The 18,011-nt window shown below is 35.7% G+C and overlaps 1 protein-coding gene across 3 annotated transcripts in view; it reads left to right on the forward strand.

Annotated features, from left to right (window-relative positions):
• The window catches only part of PolD2 (DNA polymerase delta subunit 2), a 168,249-nt gene that overhangs the window by 13,421 nt on the left and 136,817 nt on the right, over nucleotides 1-18,011 (forward strand). For all 3 annotated transcript variants that reach the window (XM_089103041.1, XM_089103042.1, XM_089103043.1), the window contains exons 3-4: nucleotides 535-662; nucleotides 8,251-8,374. In XM_089103041.1, the coding sequence (XP_088959167.1) occupies nucleotides 535-662; nucleotides 8,251-8,374 (252 nt within the window). The remainder of the gene's footprint in view (nucleotides 1-534; nucleotides 663-8,250; nucleotides 8,375-18,011) is intronic.

Genomic DNA, 18,011 nt, shown 5'->3' on the forward strand with positions numbered 1-18,011 from the left:
TAATGTGAAGCAATTAAGAATCCGAGACTCACTTCACAGCTATCAGACAGGAATTAAGCTGAGAATGGATTCTTTATCAAACAAATTGCGCCTTGAAACTCCTTCTACTAATGCTCAAGGCTTTCAACCTTCAGGGGTTTCTAATTTCAGTTAGCAGACAATTTATGAAAAATAATAAGGGGGCATGGACCATGAAAACGTATTTTCTTAAAGTCATGACCTATCTGGATTGTTTTTTCACATAAGAAAATGGTAATATGCCAATTTTCAGAAAAATTATAGTGTCGTTTCTCAGGAAAAAATTACAGGTATACCATTATTGTTCGTTTACTAAGATATATAATATATGTATATATATATATATATATATATATATATATATATATATATATATATATATATATATATATATATATATATATATATATATATATATATATATATATATATATATATATATATATATATATATATATATATATATATATATGTATATATATATAATATTTAATAAGATATATAATATAACTTTAGGTCCTGAAGTTCCACTAAAAGCATTATCAGAGTTGGATGAACACAGTGAGAAAGAGGCAATAATTATCGGCACTATATATAAGCAACAGGACATGAAACCAAGCATTCTAAGAGAAATAAGTGATGAGGTAATTTTATTTTTAAGTCATTTGAAATATTCAGCGGATAGACTGATCAATTCTGTGCAATAAAAAATGTTAAAAAAGAAGCATCCTCATTACTTTGATTCAATGGACTAATTATGTGCTCCTAATTTTCGTAATTTGTTGTTTGTCTATGTACTTTGTTACTGAGGATGCAATAATGTTTATTTTTGAGAAATTTGTATTGCAAGCCCAGATGGGCGGAATTCACACTTTTGGGTCAATAAGCACAAAAAAGTCAAAATAGGTCTAATCATGAAAAAAAATTGAATGCCAAGGAGGCTGTTAAAAATGTTACAAATGTCAAAAACAATTATAACTCACCTGATGAAAGAGGAATAAACCAAATTAAAACACAATATTTTAGTTTAAATAATTGAAATTTTTTGAGTTACTATTTGAGCTGAATATTTGAGTTAAAATATTCCGTTTCTTACAATATTTAGTCTCCTTTGTACTAATTTTGTGTATACTGTTTTTATTTAATATAGTCAAGTCAATTCTTGACTAAAAATTAGAATTAAAATTGTAATCAAAATTACAAAAATCCGAAGAAGGGAGATATAAGGGACTTTACCCTCATGGAAGATAATTCCTAAGCACTTTTTTTGGACTGTCTCTGGTCTGTCTGATAATTCATCAGAAATGCCAGTATGCCAGACAGAATATGCATATACGAGTAATTGGGCGCACAAATAGAACAAAAATCCTTAAATAATAATATTTAGGACATTTTGTTTTTAAAGGAATTTAAGGAAGAAAATGTGGCACAAAGAACAAAAAAAATGTGGCATGAATAAATATACGATTAGACAGCAACGCTATTTGGTTAATCCCGAAACAGCCAAATCGAAAAAACTGAAGGAGCCTCCTTTTAAGTAAGCTCTCTTTCCTTTAAAGGACCTTTTTTCGAGTTATATTGAAATATTTTGCCAAGATGGCCTAGAGAGGTTAGTCCCTGTTCTGAAGTTGCTGTTCAGATAGTCCCTGTGCTTCAACGTAAACAGTCTTGAAAAATACTGTTTATTTACAATAAACATATGTACAAGTGAGAAGGTTGAATACAATTATAACAATAAAAATATAGAGAAACTTGTATAATTTTTCAATAAGACAATGAAAAAATAGTAAAAGCACTTTTTCTCACTAATAACAGTAAAGATCAAATTTTTGGTTTCACGTCCGGAAGCTTTTATCAACGGGAAAAAGAACAAACAAACTAACCTACAATAAACGAATAGTAAAACATAAAAAGAATCGGTGGAAAAAGACTAAACTACACCAGATCAACTCGGATTTTGTAAGTACATGATTATATCTGCTGCAAAAGCGGAAAAGGGTTGAATTTGCCATTCATAATAATTCATAATAAAATTCTGTAATGCATAACAATTTGGAAGGGAGGGAAAGGGGGAATTTTTTTTTTGCTAAAATAAAAAAGATATTTGTTGAAATTTGGAGGGGAGGTATTTCAATAGGATTACATAAAAATGTGCTTTTCGAAATATAGAGGCGACGACTGCCGCCTACCTTCTCTACGTGCCGCTCTTGATAGTGAAACAAAGGCACCAAATCAACAAAGGCCACCAACAAAGGCCATAAGAGATTTTCCTGTGAAAAGCTGAAAAAAAGCTGCGTCTTTATGCCTTGAAAGTTACGAATTGTTTTCGTAAATCAACGGGGAAAAGAACAAACAAACTAACCTATAATAAACAAAACATAAAAAGATTTGGTGGAAAACCCCGCTTGTTACCTTTATTTTTCACAGGAGTAATAAAAAGCTAATTTCTAACTTATCTTTCTAACTAACTATTTATCTAACTTATCTTTCTAGCTATTTCTAACTAACTTATTTTATTAAAGCTAATTTCTAACAAATTAGGAACTTATCAGTAGAGGTAGTTTCACTAAAACTTTTACGAAATTTTGAAAAAAAAACTTTTTTCAAACAGTTTGTGGTAATGAACTGTAAGTAAGGAGCGACCCGGCTCAATGGTAACCGAAACTCTAAATTCTGATACCAAAAGATACATCAAAAGAATCAGATTTTAATGCTGATTTCAAATATATAAGTTTTATCAAGTTTAGTCCTACCCATTAAAAGGTACGCGCCTGAGAAAATTTGGCTGATTTTTGAAAAAAGGGGGAAAGACCCCCTAAAAATTAGAGAACCTTAATGAAAATCACACCGTCATATTCAGCGTAAAAGATAACCCTACTGTAGAGGTTTCAAGCACCTATCTACAAAAACATGGAATTTTGCATTTTTTGCCAGAAGAAAGATCACGGATGCGTTTTTTTTTGTTGTTGTTTTTTTTTTTTTTTTTTTTTTTCAGGGGTGATCGTATCGACTCAGTGGTCCTAGAATATCGTGGGAGAGTTAATTGGAGCGGAAATTAAAAGTTCTAGTGCCCTTTTAAAGTGACCAAAAAACTGGAGGGCAACTAGGCCCCCTCCCACGATCATTTTTTTCCCAAAGTCACCCAATCATAATTTTGAGATAGCCATTTTGTTCAGCATGGTCGAAAGTATGATAACTATGTCTTTTAGGATGACTTAATCCCCCAAAGTCACCGGGGGGAGGGCTGAAAGTTATGAACTTTACCCAATGTTAACATATAGTATTGGTTATTGGGACGTATAACGCCGTTTTCAGGGGGGATTTTTTTCTGGGAGGTGGCGAGAGGTGGGTCGGGGGTTATATGGGAGGATCTTTCCATGAAGGAAGTTTACATGGGGGAAGGGACATTGCTATGAAGGGGGTGCCGTATTTCCCATCATTATTAAAGAAAAAGATCAGAAATTAAAAAAAAAAGTTTTTCAACTGAAAGTAAGGAGCAACATCAAAACTTAAAAACGAACAGAAAATATTACGTATATGATTGGGTTCACCCCTAGTCAATACTTCACTCTTTAAGCCGAAGATTTTTTAGTACTTTCATAAGAGCTATTTATTCTAATTAACGGCCTTTGTTATTAAGGGGTCATTTTTAAATAATTGTAATAAAATTTGAACTTTAGCGTAAAGAGCGAGGTATTGACTAGGGGGCGAACCCCCTAATATACGTATTGAAAATATATGAATACAAAATTTCGTTACGTAAGTTAATTCGTAAGTTACGTATATTTATTACTAATTAAAACTTTCGTAAACAAAATTAAACAAGTTTCGAGAAAGCCATTTAACCAAATAAAAGTAAAAGTAATATGCAAATTTGGTTCTAATTATTCATGTACGGTGAGCCCAATCAAAACCTGAATTAATTAAAAAACGTTCAAAAATTAAATAAAAAAAAATTTTTTTTAACTGAAAGTAAGGAACGATGTTAAAATTTAAAACAAATAGAAATTATTCCGTATACGAAAGGGGCTGTCCCCTCCTCAAAACCTCGCTCTTTACGCTAAAGTTTAACTTTCTCACAACTCTAATTTTTTAAACAATAAAAAACTTTAGCGTAAAGAGCGAGGCGTTGAGGAGGGGACAGCCCCTTTCATATAAGGAATAATTTCTGTTTGTTTTAAGTTTTAACGTCGTTCCTTACTTTCAGTTAAAAAACTCGTTTTTTTATTTAATTGTTAATAAAGAACAACCATTTCTGTAATGACCGTTATTGTCTAGCCCATTTTAGCCCATTTGCCTAACATACATTTAAAATGAGGGCGTAAAAACTAAAAAAAACTTTTGGGGTTTTTGACTGTTATTAAAGAACAGCTATTTCTGTAATGACAGGTATTGTCTAGCCCATTTTAGCCCATTGTCTAACATACATTTAACAGCAGAGTGTAAAGACTTAAAAAAAAACTTTGGGGGTTTTCGACTGTTATTAAAGAACGGCTATTTCTGTAAGGACAGGTATTGTCTAGCCCATTTGTCTAACATACATTTAACAGGAGAGTGTAAAGACTTAAAAAAAAACTTTTGGTGTTTTCGATTGTTATTATATAGCATCTATCTCTATAATGAACGGTATTGCCTAGCATAAATTTAACAGAAGAGCTTAAAAATTTGAAAACAAAAATGGGGTTTTCGATTGTTATTAAAGAACAGCTATTTCTGTAGTGAACACTATTGTCTAGCCCATTTTAGCCCACTTGTCTAATATGCATTTAACAGGAGAGCGTAAAAACTTAAAAAAAAGTTTTGGAGTTTTTGATAAGACAGTTTGTGGTTACCAATTGTAAGTAAGAAGTAACTTAATGAAACTTTACAAAAAGAGTTTTGATAACAACATTTTACATCAAACACATACACACTAACTATACATTCATACACATATACATAAATATACATCACGTATGCACATTCTTTTAATAAATATCAAAAAATTTCAACATTTTCTAATAGTTTTACCTTAATATTCTTTGCTTTTTGGAGGCTCAGGATCAAATATGCCTTCATTTCCCAGGGGCTCTGGGGGTTACGTCATCCCTGGAGGTATAATTATTTGATTTTTCGGCTATTCTGAACAAACTGGCTATTCCGAAATTTTGATCAGTTATCTTTGGAAACTAGCCTTCCTAGCTAAAAATAGAGTTGGAAGGCGATTTGTTGCCCTCATGTCATTTCTTTACATCCTCCTCAACATGCTCTGAAAGTTTAAACTTAATATTTTCAGCCGCTCTTGTGATATTGCAGATATTACTTTTTGATAAACAAGATGCACATAGTATCTTTATATTCAGTTTGACATGACCCTCAATATTCCCCGATGCTTTACCTTAATACCCTTTCAAATACCCTTTTAATACCTGACGTACCCTTGGCATTTTCAAACATTCCTAGAATATACATTCCAGCTTTTTATAATGATCAGTCCTGCGTGTAAAAAAGGGCAAATTCCATAATTTATAATCCTTATCCGGGAGGCTGGGGGGCATATGGCATTCCTGGAAGTCTAGCTATTAAACCTTTTGACTGGTTTGAACAAAATGACGATTCCAAAATTTTGATCAGCGTTGAGCAGAGGGGGCACCTCAAAATTTCAAGGGTGGGGGCTGGTCGCCCTCCAATCACTCTTTAACATCTCCTCAACAAACCTTGAAAGTTTCAACTTAATACTCTCAGTCGTTCTTTAGATGTTGCTGATATTCCCTTTTGGACGACCAGCAAGCACATAGTGTGTTTTGAATGTGTTCGGTATACCTCTCAGCATTTCCTTAAAATTTCACCTTAATATCATTGGCCGTTTTCGAGATCCATGATCAAACATTCCCTCTTTTCCAATAAAAATCCTTATATGTTAACAATGGGCAAATTGCATAACTTGTAGTCCTTGAACCAGAGACTGGGGGGCTGAACCCCGGAGGTATAGCTATTTAACCTTTGAACTATTTTGAACAAAAAGGCTACCTCAAAATTTTGATCTGATACGTTTGGCGAAAAAAGGGCGTGCGGGGAGCTGGCTGCCCTCCAATCACTTTTGACTCTTAAAAAGACCGCCCCTTTCATAAAAGCCTTATATGTTAACAATAAGCAACTTTTACAACTTACAGCCCTTGCCCTGGGGGCTGAGGAGGGGGGCTCAACTCAGGAAGCATAGTTATTTGACCTTTCAACTATTTTAAACAAAATGATTATCTTAAATATTTGATGAGATATATTTGGGGGGAAAAGGCCATGGGGGGGGGGGGCTGGCTGCCCTTCGATCACTTTTGACTCTGGAAAAGAGAACTATTACTTTCGATTTCCAATTGAATGAGCTCCCTCTAAGGTTTATATGACCACCCCTTCCATAAAAACTTGTATGTTAACAATGGGCAACTATCATAACTTATGGCCCTTGCCCAAGGAGCTGTAGTTTTTTTTTTCATCCCCAGAGGCATAGTTATTTTCTCTTTGGACACTTTTGAACAAAACAGTTTTCTCAAAATTTTGATCGGATCTATTTGGGCGACAAAGGTTTTTTTTAGGGGGGGGGGGGGGTCTGGTTGCCCTCCGATCACTTTTGATTCTTAAAAAGGGGCACAAGAATTTCTGATTTCCAATCGAATGAGCCATTCTGAAGTTTATACCACCCCCCCCCCTTCCATCAAAGCTTTATATGTTATCAATGAGCAACTTCCATAACTAACAGCCCTTTCCCCGGGGGCAGGGATGTGGGGGGTATGTCGAACATGGAAGCATAGCTCTTTGATATTCGAACTATTTTGAACACAATGGTTCTCTAAAAATTTTGATTAGATGTATTAGGGGGAAAAGGTAGGGAGAGGGGGGGGGGGGCTGGCTGCCGTTCTATCTCACTTTTGACTCAGTTTATAAGTTTTGATCGGATGCATTTGGGGAAAATGTGCGTGGGGGGGGCGGCTGGTCGCCCTCCAAGATTACTTTTTACTCTTAAAAAGGGCGCTAGAACTTCTGATTTCTAATTGAATAAACCCCTTCCGAAGTTTACACGACAACCTCTTCCATAAAAATATTATATGTTAATAATGAGCAACTTGCATAACTTACAATCCTCGCCCCGGGGCTGGGGGCCTGCTGTCAACCCTGGATGCATAGTTATTCGACATTTGAATTATTTCGGACAAAATGGTTATCTTAGAAATTTGACCGGATGCATTTGGGGAAAATAGGGCGTGGGGGAAGGCTAGTTGCCCTCTGATCATTTTTTACTCTTAAAAAAGGGGTACCAGAACTTCCAATTTCCAATCGAATGAGCCCCTTCCGAAGTATATGCAACCACATTTTCTATATGATTAGCCTCTGAAAAAATAAATAAATAAAAAACATTGAAGCCTTACGGTATTCTATGGCGTTGCCTTTGATATCTTAAGAAATTAACTACCAACAGGCGAATGTGCATACCAGTAGCCATTGTCTTGAGATTATGAGCTGTAACAAGATGTTTAATCAAAAGCCTTTCAGTATTACCATAAATAAATCAACAAAAGCGTTTTCTGGGTCTAACCGTTCAACTATCAAGCCGCAGAATCGTTCTAAATAGATAGTGTACTACATCCTTTCCGGTAACCACGTTGGTATGGGTCATGATCACTATGAATAATGGATCCCCCAATACGGTAACGTATTGGTTGAGGGGCCTTCCTATTATAACATTAATAGGATTCTGTCTTGGTTCAGTAACTTTTGATTCTGACTTGGATCCCCATGTGACCACATTAACCTTGGATGCCACCACACGTATACCATATCCGCGAGTACGTTCAAATACATGCCACAAATTTTTAGCTTGTAATGCAAAATTGGAATTGTGATACCAAAGCAGCTTTTTTAACGGTTTTTGTTTTTTACTTTGTTATATGAAATGTTCTTGGATAATCAAAATGTTATATAAGTACTTAAACATCTGAGTCTTTCTTTATATTTTCTAAAATTCAGAGGAAAATAGGTTTGGGCTTAATGGATTTAAAGATTAAAAAATATAAGGAGTTGAAAGGGATACTTGATATGACTTAATATAATACTATGTTCCCAGGTGATTGGGCAGTGGACGGATTTTTAAAACCTCCCTCAGGGTGGGGGAGGTGCAGAAATCGGCCCCGAGGCCTTGTCAATAGTATGGCCCGAGGCCTTCTTCACAAGGCTTTTGTCAATAGTAATATTCTCTTTCAGCACAACGTCTTGCCTCTACCTCCTCGTTCGAAGTATATCAGTGACACAGATCAACTCATTCTTGAAGATGAAATTCAGCGTATCAAGCTGGAAGGAAATATTGATAAGGGACTTCTTGTCACTGGTAATTTTGCTTTTCTTCTTTTTTCGCAATGTTCAGTGCTAGCCCAGTGGCGAATCGCAATATTGAAATGATGCTAGGTGCCTCCACTAGTTTTTTTTCCCGTAAAACTAGTTCTTGACCCTGGGATTTTCAAAAAAATATTATTAGAGCGTAAAACTGGATTCTATATAAATATATTTTTTGATTAATCAGGAAATCATGGTTAATTTTTGAATAAAATAGAAGAAAAAATACCCTTGGTTCCCTTCAAAACAGAACATCTCTGGGTAAAATGCAATTAGTTTCACAGACCATGTAGACTAGCTTTGCATTTGGACCCCCTCCTTTCATATACTGACGATTCAAACAAAAAATAAAGAAATCTCGTAAATGATGAACCGACCACAACCGATCAGGTCGGTTCAGCTTTTTAGATGAACCGACCAGACGAAGAGAGATATATAGAGAGAGAGAGAGAGAGAGAGAGAGAGAGAGAGAGAGAGTTGTTGGATAATTTTTGTTTGTGTCAAATTCTAACGTCGGTTCTTACTTACACGGGAAAAACACCCTTTTTTCCATCAATTGTTGTCGAACCTTTCAATTTCTGCTGTTAAGTATCCTAACAGTACGGATTATTCTGCTTCTAGATGTCGTGATGACATCTAGATGTCACCAGGACAAGATGTCACCATACAGCATGTCACTGAATGCTGTATAATAGAAATCTCAAACAAAATATCACAGGCAGCATGATAGTGTTGCTAAAGTAAAGAGCGATGTGGGCACAATATATTATTTATTTTATTTATTTTTTTTTAAATCAGGGCACTTCTTGTAGGAAAAAATGTCATAAAAACTTCAAAAAGTGCTCATGGAGGGCAACTACCCCCCCCCCCCACGGCAATCATTTCCCTAAACACATCCAATCAAAATCTTGAGATCGCCATCTTATTCTGCGTAGTTTAAAGGTTCGGTAATCATGGCTTTGAGGATGATACCCCCCCCCCCACAACCCTCAGGGCAAGGGCTGTAAGTTATGCCCTGGGGGGATATAAGGTTTTTATAGAAAGGGTGTCGTATAAACCTTGGAGGGGGCTCATTTGATTGATAATCAGATGTTCTACTGGTCTTTTTAACAGTCAAAAATGATTGGAGGTCAACCAGCCCCCCCCCCCACCAATCATTTCCCTGAACACATCCAATCAGAATTTTTGAGATAGCCATTTTGTTCAGCGTAGTTGAAAGGTCTAGAAATTATGTCTTTGAGGATGACCCCCATAGCCCTCAGGGCAAGGGTTGTAAGTTACGCCCTGGGGGCATATAAGGTTTTTATAGAAAGGTTGGTCGGATAACTACGGAGAGGGCTCATTGGATTGGTAATGAGAAGTTATAGTGCTCTTTTTAAGAGTCAAAGTGATCTGAGGGCAGTTACTCTCTCCCCCCCCCCCCCATGCACAAGCACACACACACGGCGTATTTTCCCGAAACGCATCTGATAGAAATATTAAGATGGCCATTTGTTGTCGTAGAAACTTCAAAAAGGGCTCATTCGGTAGGAAGTTGAAAGGTGCTCTCTTTAATAGTCAAAAGTAATTGGAGGGCAACCAACCAACCCCCTCCCCCATCATTTCCCAAAACACTTCCAATAAAAATTTCAAGATAATTATTTTGTTTGACGTAGTTTAAAAGTCCAGAAATTATGTCTTTGAGGATGAGAACCTCCCCACAGTCCTCAGGGCAATGGCTGTAAGTTATACCCCGAGGGTTTATAAGGTTTTTATGGAAACAGTGGTCCTATAAACTTTGGAGGGGGCTCATTGGATTGGAAATCGGAAGTTTAAGTGTTATTTTTAAGAGTTAAAATTATCGGAGGGCAGCTTTACCCCCCCCCCACGTCATATTTTTCCCAAATGCATCCGATAGAAATTTTGAGATAGCCATTTTTTCAAGAATAGTCCAAAAATCTCATAACACGACCTTTGGGGTTGACACAACCCCCCAGAGTATGGGGTAAGGTATGTAAGTTATACCTCGGGGGCATGTAAGGTTTTTATGAAAGGGTGGTCTTGTGAACCTTAGAGGAGGCTCATTTGATTGGAAATGTATAGTTCTAGTTCCATTTTAAGATTCAAGCATAATGGAGAAATATAAGCCCACCCTCTTACTGACATCCTCTTTTCCCCGAACACAATCGATCGTACTTGGTAGATACTCATTTTGTAATCAGAAATCCCAAGAGAATATAACAGTTTCGTCAGTAACCAAATAAAAGAAATATTCAAGACGGACGTTAATCAAAACGAACTATGAGCGTGTGGACTTTCAAAAAGGTGACAAAGCAATATCTTAAGAACAACTTATATCATTAAGTTAGACCTTTAAGAGTAAGTTGTGGGAGACTTGAACTAGCCAGAATGCACTATGTGTATGCTTTTAATGGTACCACTACAGTTAATGTAGCTAATGCCGCCAAGAGTATTAGGGTGAGACTTTTAGGAAGTGTTTTGGGGGAGTTCCAATTAAATGGAAAAACTGTATGCATGCAGGTTTTCAAAAAGGCATATAAGCAATATCATAGGCAGCACCACTCTATAATACCTAGAAATATCATCGAAACATTTAAAGAAGCTAATTGGATTCAAAATTAAAAGTTCTAGAGTCCTTTCTAAGAGTAAAAAGAGATTGAGGGCAATCAGCCCGTCTCTCAAACCAATTTATTTCCCAAACACATCAGTCAAAATTTTGAGACAGCTATTTTGTTCAGCATAGTAGAACGTCCCAGCAACTATGTCTTTAGGGATATTGGGCATGTCAAGCCCCCACAATTATGCAATTGAGCCATTATGCTATATAACTTAATACTACTTTAAAACTAAATCAAAAGGCATTGCATTTGCGGTTGCCAACAAGACACTTCAGCAATATATCGAGAACGACTGGGGGTATTAAAGCCTTCGGGCTTTAATTGAATTAATTGAATTTAATTGAATTTAATTTATTGAAGCCTTCGGAGCTAGTACTTTTACTACCTCTGCTCTTGCAATTCAAATATATAAATAAAGTGGAAGTGTACCCACGCTGTCAAAGAGCATAGATAGAATCTTTTTGGAATGATATTAAGTTCGGATTTGTCAGGTCAACTTGAGGAGGTATAAAATTAAATTAAAAATATTATTTGTGTCAGTATAAAAAATTGTTGAAAAAGTTTCTCCCAAAATGCAAATAGCAAGCCAAACTATGGATTCTTATAGAAAAAAAAAACGATATAATTTTTTTTCTTGAAAATGACTATGTCAATAAATAACGAACAGAAATGAATTAAAAAAAAAAATTCCACAAGACAAGTTTATGAAAGAAAAGTAAAGAACTCAATTAAACCAAAAATGGGCAGGAATGAAGTCAAGTAATCGTCCAAGCGTAAAACTGCCACAAATCACTATCAATAAATAAATCAAACTCAAAACGAACAGAAATTATAATAAATAGCCGAGTCAAACTCGAAACGAGCAAAAACGTTAGTAGGGCTGATAACCCCCCATGCCGTCTCAAAACCAGAACATAATTTGTGCTTTACTGAAAACAAAATACGGTCAAATTGTTTAACTTTTTTTTTAATTGAATAAATACAAAAAAAAAAATAAGACTTTTAGGAATAAATATCTATATCTGTGGTATCTGAAACTTACAATCCACGGTCATTTTTTTTTTTTTTTTAATTAAAGCCTAAATTATATTCTGGTGTTGAGAAGGTGTGGGGTTGTCAGCCCTAGCAATGTTAAGTTTTGCTCGTTTTGAATTTGACTCGGCCATTTATTGTAATTTCTGTTCGTTTTGAGTTTCATTTGTTTGTTGGTAGTGATTTCTGGTAGTTTTACGCTTGGAAGATTATTTGACTTTATTTCTACCCATTTTTGGCTTAATGGACCTCTTTTCCTCTCTTTTAAAAACTTATTTTGTGGAAAAAGTTTTTTAAATTAATATAAATATAAGGCAGCGTCATTCAGCCAGGAGGGCTGGAGCCTCCCTGCCCCTCCCCTCATGGACACCCATGAAGTTTCGTTTAAATCCTTTATTATGACCTTTTCCCATTTTAGGACGACCTGCTTTTTGTTTGGTCCTAGTCGGATGGCCAAAAAGCGCAAACGAAGAAGGCCAACTTTTGGCCTTCAATGCCGAACAAGTTTTGGCATTGGATGGATGATATAAATCGCAAACTTTGGAAATTTGCTTTCTTTTATTCGTAAAACGTTGTCCGTAACACGCTGCCGATTAAACTGTTAACAACTCACTGCAGCACCCAGTCACATGAGGCTACTCCTCTACGCCAATTTATTTAAAGTCTCACTCTTTACCAATCTCCATGTTTTTCCAATCTTCTTTAAATCCTCCCTTATTATCTCTTTTTTCCCCATTCGAGGAAGGCCATCTGTTGTTTTAGCCCCAGTTGGATGGCCAAAAAGCAGAAACTTTGGAAATTTGCCAGCTTTCATCTGTAAAACTTTGGACATCCATCATAAACCTGTTTTTAATTACAACCTAGAAAGTGGGACCAAGTCTTTTTTATTGTTAAAGCTTATTTTTTTACTATTTCTTATCAGGTTAAAGGAGTGCCTAAAAATGTTCTTACATAAAGGAATATATTTAAATAAATATGATAATGATTATATTATATTAAATATGATTATATTATATCCTTAATTTAAATATGGAATATAATATAAATAAAGTTCCGGAATCCCATTAAGGAACTTTATTCCAAAGTTTTTTTGGAAAACAGTAACAAATCTTCCTTAGCCCTTCGAAGCGCCCATATTTTAGAGCCCTACTTTACCCCTGTCATTACTGTGGCTTCCTAATTTCTAATTTTAGTTTGCAGACACGTCTTCCTATTCTTCCAAGCTTTTATACAACTGCGAAAAATCGTCTGGGCGTTGGCTATTCTAGTTTTTGTATCTTCAATGTATCCACCATCTTTACTTATAATTAATTAAAAAAAACTTTCCTAAAAATAAGTTTGTCAAAGAAAATTAAAGGCCATTTTAAACTTAAGCTCAGGAGATATGAATACCTGTTAAAATTCAAACTCAAAACGACCAGAAATTACTATTAAAGAATAAATTACTCTTAAAGCGAGTAATGCTTAGATTGAATATGAAAATCAAGCTTAAAACGAAAAAGAATAGTTTGGTATTAAAGTATAAATGAAACTTAAAACGAACAGAAATTAAATAAACAATCAATGCGAACAAACATACAATATATATTCGTATTAATGTAAATGAATAAATAAATCTTAAAACAAGTGAAACTTAAATTGAATATGCAAATCAAGTTTGAATCTAATAAAAATAACTACAAACAAGAGTTTGGGTATCGCCTCACTGCAGAAGCCTAAAACCTACTGCGGGATTGGCGCCTTACTGAAAACTCTATGAGTCTCAATCAAATTGAATATTAGATATATAATGATATTAATTGTTGAAAGATCCATCAGTTCAAGATTTTTTTTTCACTTTAATTTTTATTTTCATTTTCAATGCTGTAAGAACTGGAAAAGAATAAATTTGTAATATAAGAGAAATTCGTTTTCAGCGAAGCGCCAATGACGCAGAAGGCTTTAGGTTTTAGCAGTTAAAGAAGGGGGCAGTATCCAAATTTTGTTTGTAGTGAAACTATGTTTGTCTTGACCAATCTTGGAAAAGAACTAATAAATTAATCTGAATATTTGATTATTTAGAATGTTAACGGCTGAAAGATCATCAGTTCAAAATGTAACTGTAATTTACATATTTAGTTTCAATATTCAGTACAAAATAAAACATTTGCGCTATATGTTGTTTTCAATGAAGCGCCAGTGACACTGTACATTTTAGGGTTTTGCAGTGAGGCGATACCCAAACTCTTGTTCGTAGTTATTTTTATTCGATTCAAACTTGATTTGTATATTCAATTTAAGTTTCACTCGTTTTAAGATTTATTTATTCATTTACATTGATATATATTGTATGTTTGTTCGCATTGACTGTTTATTTAATTTCTGTTCGTTTTAAGTTTCATTTATACTTTAATAGCAAACTATTCTTTTTCGTTTTAAGCTTGATTTTCATATTCAATCCAAGCATTACTCGCTTTAAGATATATTTATTCTTTTATATTATTATTTGTTGTATGTTTTTTGCTATGATTGTTTATTTAATTTCTGTTCGTTTTGGGTTTCATGTATTCTTTAATAGTAATTTCTGGTCGTTTTGAATTTGAATTTCAACAGGTATTCATATCTCCTGAGCTTAAGTTTAAAATGGCCTTTACTTTTTTTGACAAACTTATTTTTCGGAAAGTTTTTTTTAATTAATTTTTGTTCGTTTTGATTGCAAAAAGTTTAAGTTTTCATTGCATGGGGGGGGGGGGGGGGTGCTTACTGTCCGATTATTCTTGACTTTAAAAAATGGATCTAGAACTTTCAATTTATAAATCAAATGAGGCTTTTTCAAAGTCTTCACGATTACCTCTTTGATAAAAACCTTATGTATGAACAATAGACAGCTTGCATAACTTGTGGACAGCGATTGCCAACAATGAATGGAGTGGAAAAATAGCTCCAATAAGGGTGTTTTGACCATTTCACTTGCTGACACAAAGGGATCACGACTGTTTGGAATTGACCTTAATAGGATTTTGTTTGCCAAAGCAATTTTGCATCTATCACAGAGTATGCATTTTAACCTTATAATTGGATAATTATAATAGATTTACTATGTGTTCTTCCCATACAAAATTTTACATTATTAAAGTCTTTTGGGTGGGGGTGGCGTAGTTGGCAGAAGGAAGAAAACTTTAGCGTAGACAGTAGGAGAGGGGGAGGGTGAGGTTGGAGACTCATCCAATACGGGGCGGAAATTCTATTATTTCCTCCGTTCCCGATTTAGGAGATCAGACAGACTCATTGGGTTGTAGAATGTTGGACCGTTTGAGTTGTGGAAGACGTTGAAATACTCAAAAATACTTCTTATCTTCAGTTATTGCAGGCTTGATTTCATAGATTGTGGAATGGTGAGCCCCCTGGCCCATCATTTGGGTGAACCTCAACTCATAATATGCAATTTTGATTAATTTTTCCGTGTTATGTGCATATATTATTCCATATATGTTATTTTGAGTTATACTTTTATCGCATTGCGTTCATTTTTAAGGCTTGAGATAAAAACTGAAACCTTAGCGGAGACCGTGGTGGGGGGGGGGAAGTCTCCCCCCTCACGTGTATAATTGAGCAGCCACAGAGAAAGTAATACAAATGAAATTAATCTGTCTTTTGAAAATGTCTTTTTTCAAAACACACGAAAAAAATCGTCTAAAGGAACCTGAAGTGCTTTCTCTGACATTTCCATTGATTCTTTATTCCTGTTACTTTCAGATGTAAAATTTAGAATATTATCGAATGGGTTTAGTCATCCCCTCCCTGAATAATTCACATTTGGAAAACCCACCCCTGGGAAATTCTTCCCCCCTCAAAGAACATTTTCTTTTCCTGCTGATAATTCCCCCGCAATAAATTCCACCCAGAAGAAATTTCCCAGCCGTGGAATATGCTCCCCCAGACATATTCCCCTCAGACAATTTCGGATATTCATAAAAATGGAAGCTGAAATTTCTAATTAACTTTTTAGGTCAGAAGCAATGCTATAGCGTTACCTAAGTAAAGAGCCATAAGGGTTCAATGAATTAATACTTATTTATGTTTCCAGGGGCACTTTATGTGTAACAGGTGGTCGTATAAACTTTGGAACGGGGTTCATTGGAATAAAAATTAAAATTTATAGTGCCCTTACACCAGGGGTGGATCCAGGATTTTTCAGGGGGCGGGGCAAAATCAGTTGATCCGATAAACTTGCGCTAGGAGCAAGTTTAATTAACGCAATCTTGCGTTAATTAAGTAAATTACATTACTTTAGACTACGTTAAGGGGAGGCACCCCCTCGCCCCTCCCCTGGATCTGCCACTGCCTTACACTCTCTGTTTCTTTCCTTGTTAGGAAAGAGAGCAGATGCCTAATAGGTGTATGTTAATACCAAAATATTCTGACTATCATTGGGCCTTCAGGTATAAACAGAATGAGTTCAAAGGGAGGTGTGGGGAAAAGGGCGTGGGGGGAGGGTATATGCCCTTAGATCGATTTTGACTCGTAAGAGCTGGACTAGAACTTCCATTTTCCAATCAAATGAGCCCTCTCTGAAGTTTCTACGAGAATCCCTTCCTGCCCCCGGGCCCTGGGGGTTTTGTTGACGCCAAAAATTTGTTACTTAACCTTTCAACTATTTTTAACAAAATTTTTATCTGCTGTATTTAGGGTGTGGAGGAGGGGGGGGGGGCTAGTTGCACTCCAATCTCTTTTGACTCTTAAAAGGAACTATCAATTTCCAATCAAATGAGCCCTCTCTAAAGTTTATACGAGTATCCCTTCCATAAAAAATAATATGAAGAATTCGGAGAATCCTTAAATTATAACTCTTGCCCTGGGGGCTGTGGGAGAGTTGTCATGCTCAAAGACCTAATTTCCAGACCTTAAAACTACGTTTCATAAAATGGCTGTCTCAAAATTTTGATTGGATGTGTTTGGGGAAACGGTGGGCGTGAGAGGGGGGTTAGTTGCTCTCAAATCACTTTCGACTATTAAAAAGGGCACTAGCCCTTTGAATTTCCAATCGAGTGAGCCTTTTTTGAAGTTTCTACGACACCGCCTTCTATAAAAACCTTATATGCCCGCAGGGTATAACTTAAAACCCTTGCCTTGAGGGTTTTGGGGAAGTGTCCTCCTCAAAAACATATTTTCTATCTGAAAATCAACTATGCTGAACAAAATGGCTATCTCAAAATTTCGATTGGATGTTTTTTGAGGGAATGATGGGCGTGGGGGGGGGGGCTAGTTGCCCTCCAATCACTTTCGACTATTAAAAAGGGCACTAGCCCTTTGAATTTCCAATCGAATGAGCCTTTTTGAAGTTTCTACGACAACTATCCCTTTGAATTTCCAATCGATTTAGCCTTTCTTGAAGTTTCTACGACAACACCTTCTTTAAAAACCGTATATGCCCACAGGGCATAACTTAGAACCCTTGCCCTGAGGGTTGTGGGGGAGTGTCCTCCTCAAAAACATATTTTCTATCTGGAAATCAACTACGCTGAAAAAAATGACTATCTCAAAATTTTGATTGGATGTGTTTGGGGGAATGATGGGCGTGTGGGGGGGGGGGGCTAGTTACACACCAATTACTTCTGACTATTAAAAAAGGCACTATCCCTTTGAATTTCAAATCGAATGAGCCTGTTTTGAAGTTTCTAACAGGCTCTAACAGGTTGTGGGGGATTGTCCTCCTCAAAAACATGTTTTCTGTGTGAAAATCAACTACGCTGAACAAAATGGCTATCTCAAAATTTTGATTGGGTGTGTTTGGGGGAATGATGGGTGTGGGGGGGAGGGGGCTGGTTGCCCTCCATTCACTTTCGACTATTAAAAAGGGCACTATCCCTTTGAATTTACAATTGAATAAGCCTTTTTTGAAGTTTCTACGACAACGCCTGGTATAGAAACCTTATATGCCCCCAGGGCATATCTTAAAACCCTTGCCCTGAAGGTTGTGGGGGAGTGTCCTCCTCAAAAACA

The sequence above is a fragment of the Artemia sp. Qi Xiang Cuo genome, chromosome 17 (genome assembly GCF_049724085.1).
Source record: "Artemia sp. Qi Xiang Cuo chromosome 17, ASM4972408v1, whole genome shotgun sequence".
Classification (NCBI taxonomy): domain Eukaryota; kingdom Metazoa; phylum Arthropoda; class Branchiopoda; order Anostraca; family Artemiidae; genus Artemia; species Artemia sp. Qi Xiang Cuo.